The sequence below is a fragment of the Corapipo altera genome, unplaced genomic scaffold, assembly GCF_003945725.1.
Source record: "Corapipo altera isolate COAL_440 unplaced genomic scaffold, ASM394572v1 297, whole genome shotgun sequence".
NCBI classification, from domain to species: domain Eukaryota; kingdom Metazoa; phylum Chordata; class Aves; order Passeriformes; family Pipridae; genus Corapipo; species Corapipo altera.
In genome coordinates, this window is record NW_020885047.1 from 236,340 (window position 1) to 260,904 (window position 24,565).

Consider the following 24,565-nt stretch of genomic DNA (forward strand, 5'->3'; position numbering starts at 1 on the left):
CAGTGCCCAGGGAGCTCAGCCTGGCACACTCACTGTGCTCACCCCAGGGCCTGGGGAGCTGCACCCAAACCAAAGGGACTGGGAGGGGAAATGAAACCAGAACCCATGCCCGTGCCAGCCAGAGCTACTCCATAGGAATGACCCGTCCTGAAGGAGGGGAAGGAGGAACTGCCATCTCTCAGGTGAACCCAGCCCTGCTCTCCCCCCCTGTAGGGTTCCCTTGCATTTCCCACCCCACTGCAGTGCCCACCTGGACTGGACCCCCACCCTACCCAGCAGGGAGGGTACGAGGTGTGTGCACAGATACTTTACCAGAGTGGTGAAGATGAAGTGGTAGTACTCTGTCATCATTCCCATTGCCATGGCCTTGAGGAGAGGAGGGAAAGGAGGTTAGTGAAGTAGATACAAGAATATCACATCCCTTCCCCTTCAGTGCCCACCTGTGTCATGACTCTGCCTGTCCCTCCTCCGTGGGCATGACAGTGGGATGCTGAGTGCCTGGTTTAGAAATGGGGCTGTGAAGGCACAAGGATGAGGGGTGGGAACATCCCCCATCCCTCTGAAATCATGTCCCAGACCTGGCCAGCCCAGCTCAAGGCTCCTGCCAGCCCTGCCACAGAGGATGGCTCGTGCAGATTGCTGGGATCTGCATAGCTGAGCACTGGAGAGAACAGGCTGTCCTGTGAGCTCTGCCAGAGCACAGGCGTGGGCTGAAGGGGCCTTGGCTGGACGACCACGTCCAGACCCTGCAGAGCACAGGGGAACACATTTGAGTCTGTGAACAAGGTCACCTTGGAGCTGCTGGCTGGTGACTGGAAAGAGATTCCCATGGGTTTGCCTGGGATGCTGACTCTGTGAGCATGTTTTCTGGAGAAAACACATGCAAGAGCACTTTAAAATCCCCACTCATGGGAAAGCGACTTCAAGTCCCCGCCGGTAACATTTGCTTCCCTTGGATTTTGTTAAAATTACTAGGGCGGAATTTAGCTCCAAGGAAGGAAGTGACAGTCTGAGAAGAAGTGAGACATCAAAAAACAGGGGGAAAGGAAAGGCTCTGGATTGTAAGCCTACATATTGTGACTCCAGAGTGTGATTTCACCCAGGTTTCCTGCTCTGGGAGTAGCTTTTTAGAAGGTCTGGAGGCTGTTGCCGTGTGGCCACGTGCTGTCCTGTCCCGTTCCCCCCATCCCTGCCTGGCTGGTGGATCTGCTGGGCTGCATTGTAGCTCCCTCCCTGCTGCACACCCTGGTGCAAAGAGCTGGAGCAGGGAATGGGACCTCAGTATGGGAAGCATCAGTCAGAGATGGGAAAGCAATCAGGAGCAAATAATGAAATTCCAATTCAGGTCCATTTTGGATCATTTTGGACATAGGTGAGGAGCCCAGAGCTGCTGTAGGAAGGAGGCTCTGGCTTCCCAGCACTGGCAGCCCAGGGCAGGATGCATCTGGGTTTGTGGGGAAATGAATAAAGGATCCTGCTGGGGGATAAGCCACAGGCAGTGGCAGGGTGGGAGCAGCAGCTCCTGTAGAGCTGCCAGGCCCAGCTGTGCCCTGTGGGGGCTGCTCAGGACAGAGCTGTGGGGGAGCCTCAGAGTGCATGTGGAGTGATAACCAGGGACCAAAACCAAGGAAGGCTGAAGAACCTGGGACAGGATGGGAAGGACTGACTCTCCAGCAGATGGATGGCTTTGGCTTTGCCCAGTTTGTACTTTGGGTGTAAACGAGGCACCTCTAGGTGTGCATTTCTTGATACAGGTAGGAAGGTGAGGAAAATATGAGGTTTATAAGCTTTCTAATGAGAAAGCAGCTGTGAGTGACCTACAGATCATGGTGCACTGCTGTGAGCCTGCCTGGTGCTGCACACCAGAGCAGAGACTGCTCGGGCTGTGGTTTGGGTTTGTGCACCTTCCCAGGTTCTGAAAATGCTTCACAGTATTTCCCTCAGTAAAAATAACCCTGTGTAGTGTTGTTAAGCTGAAATGCATGGCTTCAGGTCCTGACAAAAACCCAACACACACACAAAACCAGCCAGAAGGACTCAGAGAGACTTGTCTCCCCCTAGTCCCCCCTCTCCTCCATCTTCCTCACTCTGCACTCGCAGTGATGAGCAGAGCAGATGGCACAATAAACTATAATAAACTGCATAACAAGTGAGCAGCACCAAACACAGCCAGCACGGGAAAACACAGGCAGGAGACAATGATCCCCTTCTATTGCTTTCCGTAATAATCCCTCCCAGGCTTTCCAAGCTCTCTGAGCACTTCCCTTCATTTTGCATCAGGCAGGCTGCAGGAGGAGGCACTTGCCTTGTGCTCTCTTTCTCAGCCCTTCAGGGGATTTATTTAATCTGTGTGGTGGTGTCGTGCTGGGCTGAGAGGAGCAACACTTCCAGTGGCTGGCTTTTAGTATCTTTGTGAGAGTCTTTTCCTCCTATTGACCCCAAAATCCAAAGGCACTTGGGAATGAGGAGGAGCTGGGGTGAGCAGCAAGAATGCCAGTGGAGGATCTCGTGGAGAAAGAAAGGAGAGAGCCCAAATGAATGGAAAATCACTGACATCTGGCTTAAAGTCCAAGAATTGCAGACCGTGCTGGGGAAGGGCCAGAGGATGCTGCCCTCCCAGCTGGGCCTGGCTGGGGGAGCCACGAGTGCTGCTCTGGATGGAGGCAGAGGGCTGGGGCTGGGGCTGGGGCTGTGCAGCTGCAGAGAGAGTCACCAAACTGTCTGGCACCAGCCTGGGCTCGGCACCGTGTTCGGCACAGCCCTTTCTCCTCCTGCAGCCTGTGTTCATTCTTACCCACAGTCCCTTTTCCGTGCTTCCAGTTTGTCAGTGCAAACTCCATGTCCTGTGGGAACCCACCAGTATCCTTGAAGGATGGACACGGAGCAGTTTTAGAGTGGCTGTGGATGGGGCTGAGGGGAAGCTGCACCCCAGTGTGGCCACCCCACACCCAGGGGCTCCTCGATGGCCCCTTCTGCCCATCCTTGTAGGCCCCTCACCTGCTTGAGGATCTGAGCTGCCATCAGGTGGCTGCAGTCGAAGATGATGCGGAATTCCCGGCCCCGCTTCATCTCCTTGAGCAGCGGCCGCGCGTCGTCCGTGTCCAGCGGGAGCTGCCGGATCTTCAGGCGGATGTTGTAGCGGGACGGGGCCATGATGAGCTCCTGCAGCCGGATGAGGCCTTGGCACCACAGAGACAAACCCACAGCGTTACAGGCCTGCCCTCCCCAGGGGCTGGGCACAGCAGCTCAGTGCTTCCCTGGTCCCTACAGCAGCTCAGTGCTTCCCTGGTCCTTATGGAATGAGCCCAGGACCTGCCTCCCTCCCTCCCTCCAATGGCCATTGCTGGAGGGTGTCACAGCCAGGGTCAATCCTTAACCCTCAGATATCTCCAGAGCAGCTCTTCTACCACAGAATGACTTCTCCTGCTGCTTCCCTGCCGCCCTGCAGCCAGGAGGGCTGGACAGGGTCCCTGCATCGAGTAGGAAGAGAACAGAATAGCAGGTTGGTCCTAACCTTTGACACCTCTGGGATCATGGCAAATTTTCTTAAGCAAACGTGCCCTTGAGAAAGGACAGGATGTGATAATCAGCTACACAACAAATTAAAATCTGCATGTTTACCATGCACAGCAGCCAAAGGGAAAAACGGGCATGGGCTTGGATTTATGAGTCGTGTAGATCGTAACGGTCACTTAATCACAACTCGTAACTTCCTACTGCCCTCAGAATTCATTTCTGTTTCCTGCACTAGGCACAAAGTCATGCTGGATGCAGGAGTAGAGCAGGAATCGTTGGAATCTGGTGTTGCAAGGAGAATTTCAGCAGATGCCTATTGCAAGGGGGGAGAGAGCAGCGTGTCCCTCTGCATAGCACAAGAAACACATTAGAATATGCCACGAAGGGAACATACTGTGACCCACATTTGCAAAACAGGAATGTCAAACTGTGTTCTCATCAGCCCTCCCCTAAAGAAACCATTTGGTTTAGTGGAATTAGGTTGGACAGGCTATCCAATGTGGCTTTTGTTTTTGGGAGTCTATCTCTAGCGCCGGGCAGTGCTTTGCTTTGTTTAACCATCAACAGCTTCCCTTACGTGACGCAACTTTGTCAGCTCTGTGCTACAGAATTAGCCAGAAAACAAAAAGCTTTCCAGAACTGCTTTTGCTTTGGATGGGAACTGCCCCCTCCATGGCAGCCATGGCCAGGGCTTTGCTGGTGCAGAGGGGAGCTGTGGTGCCCAAGGAGCTGGGCTGAGCTGCCCATGCCAGTGCCAGTGAACCCCCCAGCTCTGGTGCTGGGAGTCCCCCACTCACCGAGAGCTTTGGGAGTTAAATGCTTAGAAAGATCCCAGGGGCTCCCACAACTCCTGGGAACCCATCACTGCACGGGGGGTCATTTGGCCCCTGGAAAGGCTCATTGGAAAGGTTTCCAAAGAGATCCACAACAGAAAATCTCCAAGATTCCTCCTTTAGTCCCCTCCTTTCCCTTTCCCTACCTGTGCTGTCGTCGTACACCACCGTGGCTGACCTCCACTTGAGGTACTGCACCAGGTCCAGGATGGCGTGGCTCAGGGAGGCATAGTCGGGGTACAGGTTGACATAGAAAGTGTCCTTGTTATCCAGAGGGTGGTGCTTCCATCGGAGCTGTATGTGGGGCACTTCCAGGGCGTTGCAGATGGACTGGACAGCGTTGGTGCAGGAGCCTTGGGAAGGTCCGAATATCGCGACGACCCCCAGGGCGAGCTGGTCACAGGCTGGTGGAGGGAGAGGGGGATGTCAGAGATGGGGCAGCAGTGGGCACAGACAGCTGTGCCTGCCCTGGGCAGGGGACAGTGGGTGAACAGACACTCCTGGGCTTTAACAGCTCTGATATTGGGTAATTACAGCAGTGATGAGTCAGAGAGAGAGAGGAGGGGTTGTGGCAGGTGGGGTCTGCACCCGTGGGTAGGGTTGCAGAGCAGTGCCAGGCAGAGCTCTGAGGGAACTTCCACCACAAAAACAGCTGAAAAGGGGGTCACTGGGCTGTGGGGGAGCATCCTGGTGATGTCCCTCCAACAGCTCAGGCTCAGGCAGCAGGTTTCCTTTCTCCCAAACCAGAATCAAACTCCATGAACCCTCAGGTCACCAGCCCCCCAGCCCTTGCTGTGCAGTCCCATTTCTTCCCTCCCCCTCAGTAATTCAAGTGAGCTGTTTTTATCCAGTAATCAAAACTGACTGTTAGTAAGAGAACAGAATATCCACACCATGGATGTGAACACTGCCAGGGATACAGTGGCACAAACACAGGCCTGGCCTCCAGACCTTCGCTCAGGATTAGAGCAAACGCTGTGAAAGGAGTTTTGTGAGCTTTGCAGAGGGAAGAAAAAGTACTTGTTCCCCTTGTATTAAAAGGCCTGTGGAAGGTCAGCTCCGGGAGGAGTTCTCACCCAGATCTCTGGTGAGAGCAAGGCAGAACGAGCTGCTGGGTCTCCAGTGAAACCAGACCTTTCTTGTGCTGCATAAATGGCCACAAAGCTTCTCAGAAGTTTGCTCTGCTCTTACCTTTCTTAGTTGCTTCAAAGCTGTCGTGGAAGTGTATCCTCTGGATGTCATAGGTTAGGGTTGTGTTAGGCAACAAAGTTCTGTTCCTGTTGATAATGTTGGCGGAGAATCGGAAGGCTTGTTCCTCAGCACTCATCACCTGGGTGTTGGGGCCATCCGCGTACTCAAAGATTCCTCCTGCAAGACAAAAACCCCCCCTTTGAGCCATGTAAAGTTTGATTCATAATCTTAAGCAGCAAGGGTGAGAAAACTCTGGGAACATTTGCAGGTGGAGCAGGGCTTGCTCCTCGTCCTGTCCTGGACTGAAATGAAGACATGGAGACACTCAGGTTTTTTGTTATATGCTGCTCTGTGAGAGCGTTCAGGGTGGCAGCTTTGTGGGGCAACAGGAGGCAATTTAGAGTCTTGGAATATTTCTGTGAGACAGACGATTGGCTTCCCATAAAACTTTAGGAGCAGAGTTTGGGAAGTGCAGACAGGCTTATTGCCCAGCTGCAGGGCTGCTCCGGGTCTGTGCTGTGAGGAGTGACTGGGCACAGAGCTGGCACTGCCCTCCCCTCCCACTCCTGCCTTGTCACCCACCTCGTCCTGGCATGGGAGGCAGGCGGGGCAGTGCTGCCCATGGAGATTTTTAGTGCTGTTCTCAGTGCCCTTCTCCTCTTTTACTGCTCCTCATGTTTAGTTCTCCAGGTTCTTAATTCCGGCCAGCAGAGATTTGCTGCCCTGCAGCCTCTGCTCAGCCCTGCACGGCCCGGGCGCGGCTCTGCCGTGTTCAGAAGCTGTTAATGCCCTTACACCTCCCCAGGGGCAGTGAGCTCCTGGCACAGCATCACTGGCTTTCCTGGCTCTGTGTCTGTGAGTCCTGTCCTCAGTTCCCTCTGACAGCCCCTCTAATTGCAGTGACTGGGTGCAGTGTGGGTTGTGTAACGGCGTGTCCTTGGCTCTGGGACGTGGGATCCGTCCCACACCCCTGCAGGACCCAAACCTTGTTCTGTCTTACTAAAAAGTAAACCAAAATATTTAATGGATGAGTGAGATAAGCAAGTACAATTGGTAACAGATGGTCTCGGGGTTCATTAGCAGAAGGAAAATCTTCCTCTTCAATTTAAGGTAGTCCTCAAATGTTTTGTGGTAGACAGCAGATGTCTGCTCAGCCCTCCTGGCTTTCAGGCAACAGCATTAATCCTTCTTCGGGAGCCGAAGCACGTTCTCTGTGGTTTTGTGGCAGTTTGGTGTGGGCCAGGAGTGCCAGTTTGGCCAGAGCCAAGCTGACATCTCTGCTGCCAACTGTGCCCTGGGCGTCCTCCCGGGAGCCCGAGCTGAGCATGAGAGCTCGGGTGGAGATTTGACAGTCAGGGAGCTCCAAAGGCCTCTGACTTTCTGCTCCCCTTGACCGTGACAAGTCCCTTCACTCCTCTTCCTCTGCAGACTTTGTGTGTCCCTGTCCCTGGGTATGAAAGGAGTGTGGGCATTAATTTGCATTCATAAACGCCCAGAAAAGTTTGAGCTGTTCCCTGCACGTCTCTGCTAGAAAAAAATACTGAACTCGTTGCTAATTTTGGTAATGGGGGAAAGAATAAAGAAAAAGAGGCTGAGTGTTTGTTCTGGAGACTCATTCAGTCCCACGTGATTTTCAGCCCATCGCTCATGACCAGGTTTTCATCAAGAATGCCAGGCAGTGTGGGCAAGAGCACAGCAAAATTGTCCACGTGCCTCATTCTCACTGCATCATGACAAAACATAGGAGGTTTCACTAGAGCAAAGAAAATTATTCATCCACATCAAGGTTTGGACGTGCTGGAAGCTCAGTTTAAGTTTCTTAGTGCAGGGAAAGTTCACACACAGCATTACAACAGAAACAATGACCAAACCTAAAGTGAGTGTGAGATTCATCCCCATCTTTCCGCTCAAAGCTTCACTGTCCAGGCCATTTTAGGAGGGGATTTTTGTTCTGTAGCGTCGTCCTGAAGTGATAACTGGGTTCATGTTACATTGATTATCCACTAGCTGGCCTTAGGCTTTCTCCCAGCCCAGCACTTTCAGGGTTGCATTGGAGCATGTCTTATTATGAGAGAATATGGAAGGGCTGGGTATGTGGATTATGGGTGTTTGATTCCAAATAAATTCCCGTTCCAGACAGCCAACTGGATATAATAGGCTTTTTGACAGGAAAGAATTTTCTGTGCAGCCACCCAGTACCTTGAATTCAGTGCCAGGCAGGCAGAGAGCACAGGCAGCAGTGATGCATTTTGGATTCCACTACTGGCAACACACCGGGAATACACTGGGACATTGGGAATGTCCCACAGGTCCTGGGGTGCTGAGCACACCCTGCTCTTTGCTCAGAGCCTGGGGGGACACAGGAGTGCCTGCTGTCAGATCCCCATCCTGTGGGATCCCGAGATCCTGCTCCAAGCCTGGGGGGACACAGGAGTGCCTGCTGTCAGATCCCCATCCCGTGGGATCCCGAGATCCCGCCTTCCCTCCCGTCCCTCCGTCAGGGACGTTCATTCCCATCGTTATTTAAAGGGCCTAATAACCAGCTTGAGACAGCTGATTAATGCATAATCTTCATCGTGATTACACAGCATTACTGGCATTAATTTGCAAAGCCAGCTAATTATGAAAATAATGGTTGCAGTTCTTCCATTTGAGCAAAATGGAGACTTTTGGCTCGTGCCAGTGAGAGCACGAGGGGTGTGACATCAGCTGCTGATGGCTGGGCAAGGGGACCCCAGGGGTCCTCTGCAACCCTCAGCAGCAGAGGGGAGCCATGCAGGGCTGGGCACTTTGCTGCTTGGGGCTGGACACAGCTGTGGTCAGTCCACAGTGAAGGATCCCAGCAGGTTTGAGCAGGAGCCTCACCCGGCTCCACTCTCATGGATGAGAGTCAGTGGGTGGGAAAGTCCGCAACAAAACAGTCTCCACTTCTTCAACTGCCTAACAACAAATTCCACCTGAGAGAGTAAAACTAAAGGTCTCTTAGTGTTGCTCTCTCTCTCTGAACCATTCCTGCCTCTGCCCTTTTTTTGAAGCTAATTCCAGTGTCTGGGAGATCACTGGATGCTGCTCCCTGGTGCCAGTGGCCTTTCCCGTACTGCCTGACTGTGCAGGTCCCAGCTTTCCATTCTTTCTTTCTTTCCCTCCTGTGGCTTGGCAGAGAGATAAAGGACAGCTGTGACGAGGTCTGTCACGCTTGGTGACATCCTCCTGAGGCTCATGAGAGGATTTGCTGCCTGATTGATCCAGGAAGGGACCGAGCTGTTCCCTGACCAGTCAGTGCAGCCCATGGACTCCCCACTGCAGTGCCATGTGTTGTTCAACACACGCTGAGGTTTCATAATTCAGGTTGGATTTGTTTGCATTGATGTTTTTCCCTGGAAACCTTCTCTTCATGCCTTGTTTGTAGGGCATTTGGTGCAGAGGCATCTGGGACTGGGAATCAGCCTTGTAAAGGTGCCTCAAACAAGCTGTTGATGACAAGGCTCAAAGGCTTTCGACCCTTATCACTTACTTTTATATATTTTTTTGATGGAGTCATCCATTATTATATCTGACTTCTTGGATTTTAAAATCAATCTCAGGCAGGTTAAATAATTATTCAGTTGTCTTTTACTCTTAAAGCAGACTAATTGCTCTCCAGAGAGTGTCAGCCAGCGTATGGGAAAACACACTAATTAGAATCAACTTATGTCAGACTGTTTCATGTTCTTTTATTTGATGACCCCACTGTTGCTTCTGAGGTGGGGAGTTTTCAGAGTTGGAAATGAGATTCCAGGGCAAATGCCTGAAGCTCCCCTTTGGGTCTAGAGCAGAGAGCAGGGCTGGGGAAGGAGCCTGGCCTGGTGCAAGGAGAGATTTGGTCACAAAGCACAGAGGGTCTCACTCAGAGTAGCAGAACTTGAGCCTCTCCTCAGGGTAAAATCTGGATCCCAGGGAACACTCAAAATCCCACTGATGCCAGTCAGAACACACCCAAGTCTGCCTGCAGCCAGCAAAGCTGCACCACGCTCCTCCATCCCCAGGGATGGTGCTGGCAGACCTTGGGAAAGGCCCCAGGATGGAGCCTGAAAGAGGGCTGGGAACCTTTTTCCACTACTCCAGCTGATCCTGGGCTGTGGCTGTGCAGGCTCAGTGCCAACACGGTTATTTTTAGCTTTGTCAAGAGCTAAGTCAAGAAAGTCAAAGTATTTTAGGTTTTCACTTTCTCCCCTCTTCCCCTTTTTACCAAAACAAACAGCTTCATTCTCAGAAAGAAAATTCCAACAGCCCTCAGCGTGTGGTGTGATCTCTTATCTTCTACTCCTTATAAAATCACGGAGTTATTTAGCTTTGAAGAACAACTATTTCTGATAACACTTTTCTCTCCCCCGCTGACAGTGTTGTTCACACATTTAGACAGCTCTGACAGCCTCTTTCCTTGTGACATCCGGAAAGAATTACCTGGTTTGAGACAGCTCTTGCTGAGGATGGAGCTCCTCAGGGACACAGGAGCTCCTGCTCCCTCTCACAGCCCTCCTGTGCCCAGAGCTGTGTTTTCTGTGGTTTTTTTTTTTTTTTCCTTTTTTTCTGGGGTTATAAAATGTTTTTCCTGTTGAGCATCAGGGTTTGCCAGTTGGGGCATGGATTTGTCTCCTTCTGAGGACAAATTGCTCTGTTTTGGGGACAGTGTCAGCAAACAGGCCAGTCAGGGCAGGTACACAGAATTCAGAGTCTGTTCCTGCAGGATGCCACTTGGCAGGTCCCCGAGGCTGGAGAGTCCTTTCTCACAGACCTGCCCCCCCAGGAACACTTGCAGACCTGACACTGCTGCTTGGCTGAGCAGTCCAGTGAAGAGAATCTCCCTGCCCTGGTCCAGCTTCCCCCAGGGCTGGGGTTAATGCCAACAAAGAGGTGAGAGAACTCTGCTGGGAAGTGAAAGAAGGTTCCCTGGAGCAGGAGGCTGTGGCTGGGAATGGGGCTACACAGGACCTGCCTGTCCTGTGGGACTGTGGCAGTCTCAGGTGCAATAATAAGGATGCAGTGAGAGCAGCAGAATCCAGAAGGCAATAAATATCACATAAAGAAGGGGGAAAGCGATGACAGATTTATTCACACAAAATCTCCCCTTGCACCTTCCCCCAGGGAGCTGCTGCTGTGAAATGCTCCATGAGCTCCTGCAGCTGGAGGGGAGCCCCCGGGTCTGGTGTCAGCTGGTGCTTCCCAAACAGGAACAAACCCACCCTATAAACTGAGGAGGGAAGAAAGCAGTGCCAGGAATGTGGGGGCTCCCACCCTGTCACTCGTGGGAAGCCCTTGCAGCTGAAGGGGCACAGCAGATCCCCCATCCCAGCTCTCCACAGGCTCCCATGGAGCTACAGTGTCAGATGGCAGCATCCCGGGATGTGCCCTGTGGCAGGACCATGGAGCTGCTCCATGCCAAGGCAGAGAGCAGAACTTGCAAACTGATTGAAACAAACCTTCTGGGAAGGAGCTGAAAATAATTCCCGAGGTCTGTCAGCGCGTTCCTGGGTTTGACAGAGCGGCAGGATCTGAGTCCCCGTCCCCTTCAAGTGCTGCTGATCATGCACTGGCCCTGTCACTTCAGCGTGGCGCTGCCTAATGTGATGCAGCACAGCCATGGAGCCAAAGCAATTTCAGGCTTCATCAACACACATCACCAGGAGAGCCCTGGCCCTGCCCACGGGCTGCTCGCTCTGGATGCTGATTGCTAAAACCCCAGGAGCAGGATGTGCCTGGAGCACAGGGAGAGGATCAACCTGGAGCCGGTGTGTCTGGGTGTGTCTGGGTCGCTGCCCGTGCTCACTGCACAGCCTTTTGTGGGAGTTGAAGAGGCTCTGGCCTGTCCCTGAGCACAGGGTGCTGCTCCCACCCTGGCAGCGTCCCTGGCTCTCAGGTCCAAGGCATTTGCAGCTGGTTTTCCGTGCTGCCCCCATGGGCTGACAAAGCCCACGATGTCCCTGCCCACCAAGGAGCTTCCCCCGTGTCCACGATGGAGCCAAGTGGGGACTCAGCACAGCCCTTTAGGCTCAGGTGCTGGAGGCTCCTGAACTCCCTGGCATTCCTGACTGGATTCAGCCTCCAACACCCTTTGGAAGAGGCAGGACGAGGGGCAGGGCAGCTTGGATCCCCATGAGCTCAGAGGAGGGACAGGCACAGTGGGGTGACCTGTCCCTGCGGTGTCAGGAGTTCCCTGTTCCCCCAACGAGGAACAGGAACATTTCAGTGCAGCTGCTGTGAGCCTGCAGCACAGGATTGAACACGAGTGGGGACAGTCCTGCTGTCACCTCCCTGCCCACAGCCCCCCCATTCACTCAGGGGTGTCCTGGGGATCCCCCAGTGGCTGGTGGAGGAGCCAATGGAATGAGCCACATTCCCAGGGCCTCTGATTCCACCACATGGTGCAGCAGGAGGAAGAGCCAGGTACTTGCTGAGTAATGCCAAGAAAATGAATTCAAGCAGAAAATCAGATACACAGAGCGTGAGCGTGTCCCACAGGGAGGGATTTCCCGCCTGCCAGGGCAGAAATCCCATCCCAGCAGGTCCATCCATTCCCAGGAGACGGTGTCTCCCTCTTTTCTCGTTCTGTTATTGAATATGCAAAATCCTATTTCATTTGCTCTGAATTAGGCACTTCATGTCACAGGGGGTGACATCCTTCTCCTATGTGTAAGCTGCTTAACAGATGAGTAGTCAAGTGGCAAAGAAATACATTATTAAAGCTTCTGGTTAAATTACTGATTAAAAACACTGGAGCTAAAATGTATGTATCAGCACTTTACTCGAGCTAAATGAGGAATTAATGGAACATGGCAGGTTGTGTTTTTAATGAACAGCAGATAGGGAAGGTCTGGAAAGGTCCGTCCCTGCTCCCAGGGATGACCCACTGCATCCTCGGCCGTGCCAGTCGCGGCACCGCTCGTCCCCACGGGCCAGGGCATGGCCAGGGCACGGCAGAGAGGGCTGTGGCTGCTGGAAACAAACTTCTCCTCACTGCAAACCCTCCCCGTGTGGCCTAATTGGCAGCGTTTCCCCTGCCACGCTTTGAACAAGCTGTTGTGGTGCTGCACGTTTGACATCTGAGGAGCAGCGTAACCCCGGCCACGGGCGCGGATCAGAGCGCTAATCTGAGATCAAAAGCCTTCCGTGGTGCTACAGCAGAAATAAATTAAGTTAGCAACAGATTTCTTAATGATATTTAAATTTGTAATTTGCATAATACATGATTAAAATGAAATGGGCTTGCTTTTTTTTTTTTTTTAAGCTGGCTCAATTAATTAAAAAAAAAAGAGAGAAAGCGGCATCATAATCTCATAGGAACAGATTCCCAGCACGATAAAGGCAAGGAAAATGCCACGAAACTAAGCAGTAAATGCAGATCTCCCCAAGAGACCCAGGAGTTGCAGCCTGAGAGCTCCCTAAGGGGCTGGTCTCCCAGTGCCACCCAGTGCCACCATCCCCTCAGCACTGGCTGGGAAAGGCTTCCACAGGCTCTGCAGTTTTGCTCAAAGTGCTTTATTGCTCTGCAAAAGGGGGATCTGGCAGCCTGACCAGTTTGGGACTCCCCTGCCCATCCAAGCAGGTGAAAGCTCTTCCCAGTTCTCCCACTGCAAACTGGGTCCAACTGGTTCACTTGTGAAACTCACTGTAAACTGAATACCAGGTGCTGGAAACCAAAACCACTTTTTTGGGGAAAAAGAATTACCTTCCCAGTTAAAGTGGAATTTGCAGATCTCTGGGCTCTACACTGAGGGAGCCCACTGGCCATGCACAAACCCACCAAACTGAATTAAAATGCCAATTATTGCATGTTAATTAAATTCTTCTCAAATATTCATTGCTAAGCCCCAGCTAAGAAACGTTAATACCCACCTGGCATGTAGCATATAATGTTAGACTTAAGAAATCTACATTAAATCTCATTCTCCATCCACAGTGTAACCAAACACCAGCAGTCAGCCACTTGTCTCTCACTCTTGCATTGGTGCCTCCAAAAACCAGGGCCTTGATTAAGATGATGCACTGAATGGCAAACACACTTCTGCAAATATTATGACATATTGTTTGTCATCTGCCCTAAATATTTAACAGTTCAGTTTTACAAGGGTTTTGTGCCACATGCTGAGTATTTGGTCCTGATAGATGTTGAATTTGACTGATGGAGTGGATTCCATTCAGGAGCTGAGAGTCCCAAAGCCTTATTAGGGTCTTTGCTGTTGGCATCTTCTGTTTGAAAGAAAGCAGAGAGGGGGGAAAAAAAGCCCACAGAGTGCTCTGGGAAAATTGTTTCTGCTTAATCCCATCCACTCTCCACAGAAGAACCTTTTTGTAGGAAGAGATCAAAGGTCTGTAATAGATTTCAGCAGGTCTCCAGGAGCTGTGGGATGCAGAGGGAGCACAGGGCTCCTGTGGGATTGACCTGCCTGTGCTGCTGGCAACCCAAGGTGCAATTGGGAGATTCAGAGATGCATTTTAGCCTGTTATCTTCCTATTTTAATGTTGTTAAGCAGAGGGAAAACCAGACTTTGCCAGGATGTGGTGCTTGCTGGGCACAGGAGGTGAGGGGGAGCATGTAGGGGCTGCACTGGGACCTGTGAGGGGAAAAAAGAAGCTCAGGATTTTTTAGAAATTCCTTCACAATCTACCTCGACTGCAGTCTTTTGTGGTGGGAAGGGTCTGCCTGGGGTGGGTGTTTTGTAAAACCATGATGTTCACTATTTTTTATGAATGGTTATTATTCCCCTCTTCCCCCCTCCCCATTTCTTAATTTTCAGTTCTGAATGCCCAGGGTAATTACAGCTGAAAGATTTGCTGGCTTAAAAGCAGCACTTTATTCCAGAGAATGAAAGAAAAAAAGGGAATGACAAAAGGATCTGCCCTGAAAAATGCTTTCATTATTTCCCTGTCATGTGTACTCGGGGTTTACAAACAGCCACACACAGAGCAGGGCGTGCAAAGGGACAGGCAGCACAGCTCCAAGGGGTTCCACACTCCCTCAGGGACCAAAACCAGCTGGGACTGCTGCTCCAGGGGGGATCCCACTGCCCAGAGTGACCCCACTGCCCGAGGGATCCACTGCCCAGAGTGACCCCACTGGCAGAGGATCCACTGCCCAGAGTGACCCCACTGGCAGAGGATCCACTGCCCACAGTGACCCCACTGGCAGAGGATCCACTGCCCAGAGTGACCCCACTGGCAGAGGATCCACTGCCACGCTGACAGAGCTGAGTGTCTCGGCAGGAACTGAACCACGTGTGTGCTAATGAAGCTGAATATTCATTATTATGACTGTACACAGTGAATCACAAATTAAAGCGGGGAAATTATTAGTTGGTAGCTCAGAAAAGGGGGAATTTGAAAACCATTTAACTCTAGAGGAGGTGGAAGAGGAAAACTTTATTAATAGATCCAAATTCAATTAAAAGTGCATGTTAGTCACTGTGCAGTGACTCCCACACAGCTTTGTCCCCCAGGACAGGGGGTGTCACTGTGCCACTGTGGGCTCAGCACTGACTGTCACTGCTCACACCAACCCCAGAGCTCTGCTGTTCTTTGGTAATTCTGGGATTCATCATCATCATCACTGTTTATTTAACACTAAGGACACTGTTTCCTCTACCCCAGTGTTATGAATTACCAAGGATTATGTGTTCAGTGGCTCCCATTGATTCATGCACAGCTAATTAATGGGATACATCACCCTCTCATAAACATGAGCAATAACTCATGCCTCGTTAGCAAACTGCTGCAGGGAGCAGGCAGGTCTCTGGAAGGGTTAATGGGAGAGGATCTACTGACTGAAGTGAAACTTCTTTATTTTTCTGCAATAGGGTTTTTTCTGCCATTCCTTAAATTTTAGGTGTGTTGATGTCTTCTGTATGATGGTGGTGTGGTATAAACTGGGAGCTGTAAACTGGGAGTAGTATGAAGTCAGTGGTAAAATAGTTTGAAGAAGCTTGGGAAAAAGGGATACTGGTGAGTGGGAGATGCAAAAGGAGCTTAACATGTAGCTGAGCTGAATTTGATTTTAATTAAAAAGCATATTGAAGGAAGAGATTTCTGACAGGAAATCTGAGGAATGAAGGGTTCCTATTTCCCACTCTATTTATAAACCAGTGAACACGAGCTGGCACCCTCCTCTCACAAGGGCTCTACAGTAAGCAGATTGTCTGGGGGGAAACCACATGAAGTTGGGCAAAACAATCCTCCTCCTCTTCCTCCCGTGCAAGGGACGAGCAGCCTGGGGCAGCCCTGGGGTCACTGCTGTGCCTGGGCCACGGGCCAGGGCCCCTGATTGATCCTCTCATTCACGGGAAACTGGTGCAGAACCCCAGTAATATCTGCAGTTCCAAAGTTGAGAGAAACTGAGGTTAACGAGTAGAACAGTCCCTGGGGATGCAAACGTGGAGAGGATCTGCAGACACTCCCCTGCAGGGCTGAGCTGCTGGTTTGTGCAGCACTTCTTGAGACATGTAATACATTTAAGGGCTGTTTGGAAAAGATGCTTCTGGCATCTCCTGGCCCAGCAGTGAGTGGGACTGTGCTGGGCTGAGGTGCACGTGAGTCTGAGGAGCCAAAGTGTTGGTCACTGCCAGACTCTGCAAACACAGGAACGTCCCAGGGGGGCTGCACTGGGGGCACTGGAGTTGAGCCTGCCCCGAGCTGGGCTCTCCTGCAGCTGGTGTTGAGCTGGGCTGTTCTGTCAGGGTGGGTGTGTGCAGGCCGTGAGCTCTGTGGGATTCCCTTAATTAAGATCAACTGGTCACCACTGGCTCTAATGAGGATACATGAGGCAGCCCTAGAAATCGATGCAGTATTTCTGCTCCTGCTGTGAATCTTGCTGCTGAAAGGTAGGAACAATGCAGAGCAGATCTGAAACTACAACATAAAGTGACATAGGGTCTGACCTTGCCCCCTCACTGCTGCCCCAGCAGAGCCTTTGCCTTTGGGGCAGGGGAGTGGCAGCTCTGAGGTGTCCCAGCCGTGGAGGTGACCTTGCCTTCTCCAGAGCAGGGAGCAGTGTGGATGGATGTGCAGGCTTTGCTCAGGTCTCTCTCAAGCAAATCCTTGCAAGAAATGCAGTGTGAATTATTTTACTTCTTAAATACTGTTTATGGAAGTACTTCAAGGCCTGACCTAAGTGACGCCTCACCAGACAATGAGCTGGGATAACCCAACTGCTCCCCTTTGTAGTAGAAAGAGAATCCAACAGCTTTATAGTGCAGAGAGAAAAACCAGACACCAGCAAGAAGGCAAAGGGGAGAAGGGACGTGACTTTTAGAGCTTGCAGGCGGTAGGATTAAGGCCCAGGAAAATTATTCCTTGCTCAAGATCTGTAGGGAGTTTGGGTCCTGGGTACCCTGGCTCAGCAAGGATCCTCTCCCTCCTGGCAGGTGGGAAGGAAATGCTGGCTAGAGGTCCAGGCATGATCCTTTCCCATCTTGCAGTTATAAAGTAAGTGCTTCCTCCCCAGTAAACAGGAGTTAATTTTGGTGCATTCGAGCTCTGTGTTCAGTTGTGTGGATTTGGGAGTCTTCCTGGAGCATTCATGTTGAACTAACAAATTTTTATTAATGCTTTCAAATGGAGATGAAAATGATGTGTTATCTCAGAGATGTCAGGCTTGATGAAGCCAAAAATCCCCCAGCTTCAACCTTTGCTCCTCCTGCTTTGTGTAGCTGAGCCTTAATGCAGCGATGATCCCTCAGTCCCCTCGGAGATGAGGACAAACCCTGACTGGATCAGCGTGGAGCTGTTCATTGCAGCTGGGCTTGCTCTGCTCACCAGAGCTGCTCTAACTTCATTCATTAACGTGCTGCAAAAGCACATGAATGGCTCTGAGATGTGAGCTGCTTCTTTCCCTTCTCCCACCTAAGGAAACCCACAACTATTTACCCCCTCTGGTGAAGTGGTCCGGGCACAAATCCCCGGAGCAGCCACACTGATTGATCTCTCTGGCAGTTGAGGCTGGTCAGGGGGGTCCACTGGAGGGTTGGGTGTTGGGCTGGGGCAGATACCCCCTTTCTCTCTCCTGTGGCACTGGCAGGGTGAGCTCCCTGTGCCACTTTGGGGACGGGTGGCTTTGGGGCTGCAGCTCCCCCATCATTTGTGTGGGTGGGGACCACGAGGACGTGTCCCCAGGGCTGGTGGCCCTGCCCAGGCACGGTGGTGAGGCTGTGGAAGGGCCACAGCAATGTGTGCAGCCATGTGTGTGCTCAGGTGTTGCTTTGTCCTTCTCAGCACATTTTACTGTTAATAATGCTATTTTTAGCTTCCCCCCTCCGAACTCATCCGAGCAGGGACTGTCGATCTCAAGTACATCTTGCTGGCAAATCTGAAACCCGTTCTTACAGGGTATATTGCATGAATATAAGAAACTTAGTTTTTCCTTGAGAGTTCTTCAAATAATCCTTGCTTTGAAGTGCTGAAACAAAGATGCACAAAGGTCTGGCTCTGCAGGAGGAACGTAAGTGAAAGGTCACAGGGAGAACATGAGGGTTGTCTGTGGAACTAAAGGGATAAACACAAATGCCTTTCTGAACTTCTCTTGCTGCTCACCCACCCCCACTGGAAACACTTTTCTGGAAGGAGGGGAGGAGGCTCTTCACTGTTCTGAATCTTTCTGCAAATTTTCATTTCTAAAGTGGAACCAGACACTAATAACTGTGCCTTTTCCTGGCTTAATAACAAGGAATCTTCCAATGTCGAGGCAGTATTAGAACCAATGGGGCCAATTCACTCCCCAGGTTTCCCTGTGACCTTTCAAGTCTGCACTGAGCTACACTTTGTATAAATAGACTAAAATAATAGTGAAGGATGAGGGTTGGTTCTTTAGTTTAGAAGCAAAAAAGGCTTTGCTTAGACAAACACAGCAAGCACGTGCAGAAAGGTCAGAAACTGAGCCCTGCAGCCAGTGCAGGGGCTGGAATTAAAACCTGAGCTGACCTCTGAGAGTCCCCCCAGCCCACCAGGCCAGCCCTGGGCTGGGTTTCAGCCCCCAGCATCTCCTGGGCTTTGCCCTCAGGTTGGGTTTCACCCCAGCCCTCTGGGCCGAGGCAGTTCAGCTCTCCAGGTGAGCAGGGCAGGTTCTCAGGTGTCCCCACACACCCACCCTGTGCTGGGGGGGGATTGTCCCAGCCAGGACCTCCCTGTGCCCTGCACAGCTGTGTCCTACTTGTGTCCCACTTGTGTCCCCACTGCCACGTGCTGCCTGTGCAGTTAATGAGGAGGCATTTTAGGGCAGAGCACCAGGGAGCTGGTTTAATTAGCAGGTTACAAGGTATTTGTGCTTAAATTAGCTTTGGCTCCGTTTTCCTTCCATTACACAAACTCAGTTAAGCTCCAGGTAATGGTGCAGCCTCCTGACAGGCTCTGGGGTGAGAGGCTGTGGCTTCTCCCACAACCAGCCATGGGCTGGTGTGACATTGTCCATGGGTGTGTGAAAATAGACATCCAGTGTTCAGTCAGTGCTTCTGTGCAGGCTTTGGGCAGAGGGGCAGAGCATTAACATGGCCATAAAATCATTGTAACATCTCACAGCTCAGTGACAATACGTTGTCTAATTATGGAAAGCTCAGAGACATCCTCCAGAAGATAAAAAGTGGAAATTTAGGTCTGGGGATGGATCCAGGATGAATCCTGAGCAGACTGGGTAAAAGAAGTGGGTATTAATGAGTGGCGCAGAAATAAGGACTTGAGGAAATTCAGCCATAAAAAGATGGGGAAAAGGGATTGTCTGTATAACTAGGAAAGAGCTAAAACAACAGACCAAAAGGGAGACGTAAAGCTGGAAATTGGGTAATAAATCTCTGCCCTCATCAAAGAAGAGACAGTTCTATTGGAAAATAAAAATAACATTCTAGAACACAACAAAGTGGAATTTATAGTCCAATTAAAAATGCACGACTGAAAAAAACCCAAACCTCAAATACTTTTGTTCTTATTTCAGTAGGATGCAGTGAGAGCACAGCACATGGCGGGGGCGGGGGACTGTTGGAAAGAAGAGCCTGAATGTATAATTGATTCAGGATTGTGTCTGCCTCTGAGAAGGTTTGCAAAGCCACAGGCTGACCCCGAGCCCAGGGAGGGGATGGACTCGCCTGTTCTTGGCTCAGGTTTGCAGGGGATGCCTCTGCTGAACGGGACAGGACAGTGTGGGAATCCTGTAGGTTTAAACCTGATGCTTTAAAACTCTTGGGAATTGCAGCAGGAGACTGGGCATGGGATGGAGGATTGTACCTGCAGTGGTGCCAGCACAGGAGGCTGTAACAGGGGTCAGGAGCAGCCCTAAGGCTCTCATCCTCCAAGGAAATGCTGTGCCAGAGCATTAATGTGGCTACAAATCCAGCAGAACAGCCCAATGACAACAGATTGTCTCATTATAGAGCCCATGAAGACATCTGTATGCATCATAAAAAGCAGAAGTGCAGATCTGAGGATGAACCTCTAACAAACCCAAGACCATGGAAAAGGGGGAGAACCATCAATGTGCTGCACAGGGAGGGCATATCCCTCTGCTCGGGGCTGTGCTGGCACTGGGGAGGAGAGAGGGGTCCTGGCAGAGCTCCAGAGGAGAGAGAATCCCCATGTCCATGGAGGGAGGGAGAGAGGGAAGCAAACCCTGTTACCATCAGAAACACTCCTGAAAACTCAGAGCAGCTTTTGCATGAGCAACGAAAGCCACGCTGGCCACACAAACCATCTGGAGCTCCCTGTGGGGATTCAATAAACTCCTGCAAATTGCTTCAGACATTTCCCACTTTCTCCACTCATTTTATGTGCAGAGTTCAGCGAGACACTGTTTCCTATTCAAACACCACTTGCCACTTATATTTGGGTCGTTTTTCTTCTCTCCGCCAGGACTTTGTTTTTCAGGCTCTTGAGTTTTTCTCACGTCCTTCCTCACCAGCCCTGGGTGTGGAGGGGCTGGGAGCCCTGGCACAGCTCAGTGCAGGGCACTGCAGCCCTGTCACGGTGTGGGGGGTACCCAGTGTGGGGTACCCAGTGTGAGGTACCCCAGTTGAGATACACCAGTGTGAGGTACCCAGTGTGAGGCAGACAAACAAGGGGTGCAGCACCACCCGTGTGGTGTCCCGGTGACCAGCACTGTGCTGTGCCCCCTGCCTGCCCCTTCCCTCCTCTCTCACACAAATACTGTTGTTTTCCCTCCTGTCCTGCTCCGTCCTGCCCAGCTCCAGCCCTGCTGCAGTGCAAGTGTCCTTGCCAGCAGCACCAGCTGGTCACCACCTCCTGCCTGTCTGCTGCTTATCAGGAGTCCAGCCACAGACACTCACACTCCAGCAGTGAATTATGATATAAAAATAAGCACAGGCCTGATTATTCCCTTTGTCTGCTTTTTGCAAACAGATGCTCCGTTATTTATCGAGCCTGTTCTCTAACTCCACTGACACGTGTGGGGTACGGGGTATTGTAGATGTGGGTATTTTAGATTTGCAGACACTCTCGTGTTTTAATTTTTAAAGTGCACCCTTTAAAATGCCCAACAGATGCATCTGGGGTGTGCTCTGTTCCCGTGACCTCCTCCCCCAGGACAGTGCCAGCAGAGTTTTGCTTCCCAACCCCGTCGGGGACGTAGATCCCACCACGACCTTGATCGAGGCAAAGCATGTTGGGGTTACTGCAGTCTTCCCACCCTGTGCTCAGTGGCTCTTCTCAAGGAAGGAGAAACTTTGCTGTGCTGACTCAGAGTCTGACAGTTTTCTGCAGACAGTGTGAAATGTGCTGCAGGAGTGGTCACTGATCCCTGGTTGTGCCATCCCACAACCTGCAGAAGGCTGAACTCTCAGTAAGTGCCCCCGTGCGTGTTCTCTGCTCTGCTGAATGACCCAATATGTGTCATGCCTGTGTTCACTGCTCAGCTGCAGGTTTTCTGTGACTGGAGGAGTTCACAAATGACAGAATTAGCTCGTGTCAGACACTCTGTCCCTTGTCTCTCTGCAGCCACTGCCTGTGCATGGCGAGCAGGTTCATTAGAAAAGTGAGTTTTACACAGGGAATATTTGGAATTTTGTGCCTGCCAGGGTTGTTTTGCACACACAGACAGAACAGAGCCCCTGTCTGCTCATCCTGCTGCTTGTGGCATTCTCCAATCTCAGCCCTGTCCCATCTACCAATACTGCAGGAGTGTGTCCTGAATAAGGGGATTTGGTGAAGTTCTGCAGCATTCAGCAATTCCAGCTCCCGGAGATACAGAGCAGCAATTTCCCTCATGTTCCTTGTCATTTCAGGTTTCATTTCTGAAGAAACTTGAAGGAAAATTTAGCCCAAATTACTCTGTATTTGCCTCCCATCAGAGTGAAATTGTATGATAGCTTCTATTTGATTTCTGCATGCAACTCTGTGTCTTTGTTGAGTACTTTTTGGATGGATCCCATTAAATAGGAAGGAAATGCAGGTGTTTGAAGGGGTAAAATCCAGCTCTGAATCACTCTTGTCAAGGTTGGCTCACTCCAGCTCTCTAGCCAGAGGAGATGGAGGACATGTCCTTTCTGAAGTCCTTCCAGCTCCAGTCAGAGCCTGTCCTGAGCCGAGGGGGCTGTGGTTCCTCTCCAGAGCTGCAGCCCCGCAGCACTTGGCCAGGAGATGCCTGTGCAGAGGCCGGGGGAATGGAAAAAGCCCAGGCAAGGAACACTGACCCAGGACAGGGTCTGTGCTACTGATGCCAAATCTAAGCTTGTTCTGCTTCTAAAATTATAATAGAACAACTTTTCTAAGGATCTTGGTGCCAGACTTCTCTTCCCCGGGTGCTTCAAAGCAGAAAGTTCCTTTGCTTCAGACCTCACTGGGGTCACTGAGGCTCCGGCACAACAACACTCCCTGGCTTTCAAGAGCATTTCCAATTAACACCAAACTCTAATGAGAGCACATCATCACAGGTGCTCGACTGCCACGGGACTGCTCGGAGACGCCTTCAAACATCTGCAGCTTCAGAAAACTGGCTAAAAAAAACCTTTTTGTGCACGTTAGTCTGTGATGGGCCTGCCTTGTGCATTCACCAGGGGGACAGTGTCTGGTTAGTTCTGATGGAAGAAGAAACCACTTTGCCCTGTAAGGACTGGGACTGGTCCCAGCCAGCAGGAGTCAGGCACCAGTTGCTGTCCCATCATTCCCTCGTCCCTTGGAAGGGCAGGCAGCAACCATTGACTTGGTTATTTCCCTTGGCCTGAAAGACTTTGACTTCTGTAAATCAAATTGAAGTCTTCTAAATTGTGTGCAGATCTGCATGGCTGGTGTTTCTTTGGTGTCTGGTTGGGAGGGGAACTCCAGCCTCTCCCAAGAGCCACGAATCACCTGAGTTGGGCCACTTTTGTTGCTTTTGCTAGCCAGGAAAAAAGTCAGTGCAAATTCAATAGTGACCAGAGTTCGATAATCATGTATTAGATTTGTGCCCTAGAAAAGCAAATAAAAGAGGAGCTTTTATTATTAAGTGTCCCTACAGCACAGAATATCTCAGAGTGAATTCACTGGGCTTATTCAATTGGAAATAATGTTTTCAAAAACAAGATGCATCTGTTCTCACCTCCCCTAATGCAATTATTTAGTGCCCTACTATTATACTGTTGCAAGAAATAAGATTCACTGGATGCTAAAAATGGCACAAAAAATTGATTCAGGCAGAGGAAGTGTGTCTGGAGCACCAGTGGTGACCCGAGCAGCTGTGCCACACTAGCACACTTCATGGGAACTTCTTTTTATAGCAGCAGCAGTAACTGCTCCACAAATGTGCTGCTCCTGTTTTGTTCCCAGGCAGCTAAAGATGTGCATTGTTTGGAGCTCTTGGTGCAGGACGTGTCAGTTCCCAGTGATGGGAAGGGCTGGGCTGGGGGCAAGAATGATTAAACCAAATAAAGCAGAGAAGAAATAGCCCTTGAGTCCCTTTTCTCTCACAATCCAATGTCTCCTTTTGGTGTCCAGACCCATGGGGGTGCTGACACTTTCTTTCCACTGTAAAAAACAGAGACATCATCCCTTGCTCTCAGAACTGTGTGAATTCTCCACCAGAACCTCCGAGGTGATGTCATTCTAGGCAGGCTTCACAGTTAGTCTTACAGTGAGATCTTTTTTCTCTAAAATTAGACAGGAAAGCAAGAAATGCCAAAGTGCCCCTTTAGACCCCTGGCCTGTGCCATGCAGGCCCCTCCAGAGGCACCTCAGAACCTTCTGTGCCTTTTCCCATCCTCCCAAATGGCTTCTCACACTAATTTATGGCTCATTCTCACCAGTGCTACACTCTGACTCTGGATAAGAGGTTGTATCACCTGAATCCCAAATCTCATCAGAGAGCAAAGTCAGATTTATCCTGTTTGCCATGGAAATGTGTGGAGCAGCATCACATTACTGCTCAGCACTTCAGTGATTGATTTTCCTGTCAGCTCTGCCAAACCCACGGGCTCATCCTGCCCTCCTCTCCTTCACACCTCAGTGTCCCCACTCCTGGCAGTCCCTGGCTCTCACACACTCTGTTGGAATCAGCCCCTGCACCCAGTGCTGCTCCTGGCCATCACCAGACCTTGGGTTTTTAGTCTCTCACTACAGTGACAGTCTGGGCTCCCCCTCCAATATCCTTGGGGAGAAATGCACTTCCAACATCCCCCAGTGGCACTGAGTGTCACTTTTCTTGCCGTGTAAAGGATCAGAAAATCTGTTTGAATCCTTTCTGTGTCCCCTGTGCACTGGTGACAACATCATATTCCTCTAATAATAGATTTAGTAGCATTCCATAGTGTTTCACCTATTCTCCTCTGCCTTGCTGGCTATGGATATTCTACTATGATGCTTTTAGATTTTCTTATGATTTTTTTACTTCTAATTTGTCTTTCTTGTCACCAATTTGCTGCTTTTCCTTTTCCTCAACAATGCTTTTTGTGGTTTGTTTCTGCCTTTTAATTTCATTGCTGGCTCCAGTTCAGCCCTGAGCCAGGGAGGGCTCCCAGCCAAAGCTCTCATCCTCTCTGATTTGCCAGAGAAAATGTATCTCCATATTCTGGTACATTCTCCAAGGCCGG

General features: G+C 50.8%; 1 protein-coding gene across 1 annotated transcript in view; it reads right to left on the minus strand.

Annotated features, from left to right (window-relative positions):
• GRIK3 (glutamate ionotropic receptor kainate type subunit 3) overlaps window positions 1-24,565 on the minus strand; it is an 88,866-nt gene that overhangs the window by 36,494 nt on the left and 27,807 nt on the right. The window contains exons 2-5 of the mRNA XM_027668658.1: window positions 5,541-5,717; window positions 4,496-4,753; window positions 2,998-3,179; window positions 313-366 (exon numbers count right to left, since the gene is read on the minus strand). Of these exons, the coding sequence (XP_027524459.1) occupies window positions 313-366; window positions 2,998-3,179; window positions 4,496-4,753; window positions 5,541-5,717 (671 nt within the window). The remainder of the gene's footprint in view (window positions 1-312; window positions 367-2,997; window positions 3,180-4,495; window positions 4,754-5,540; window positions 5,718-24,565) is intronic.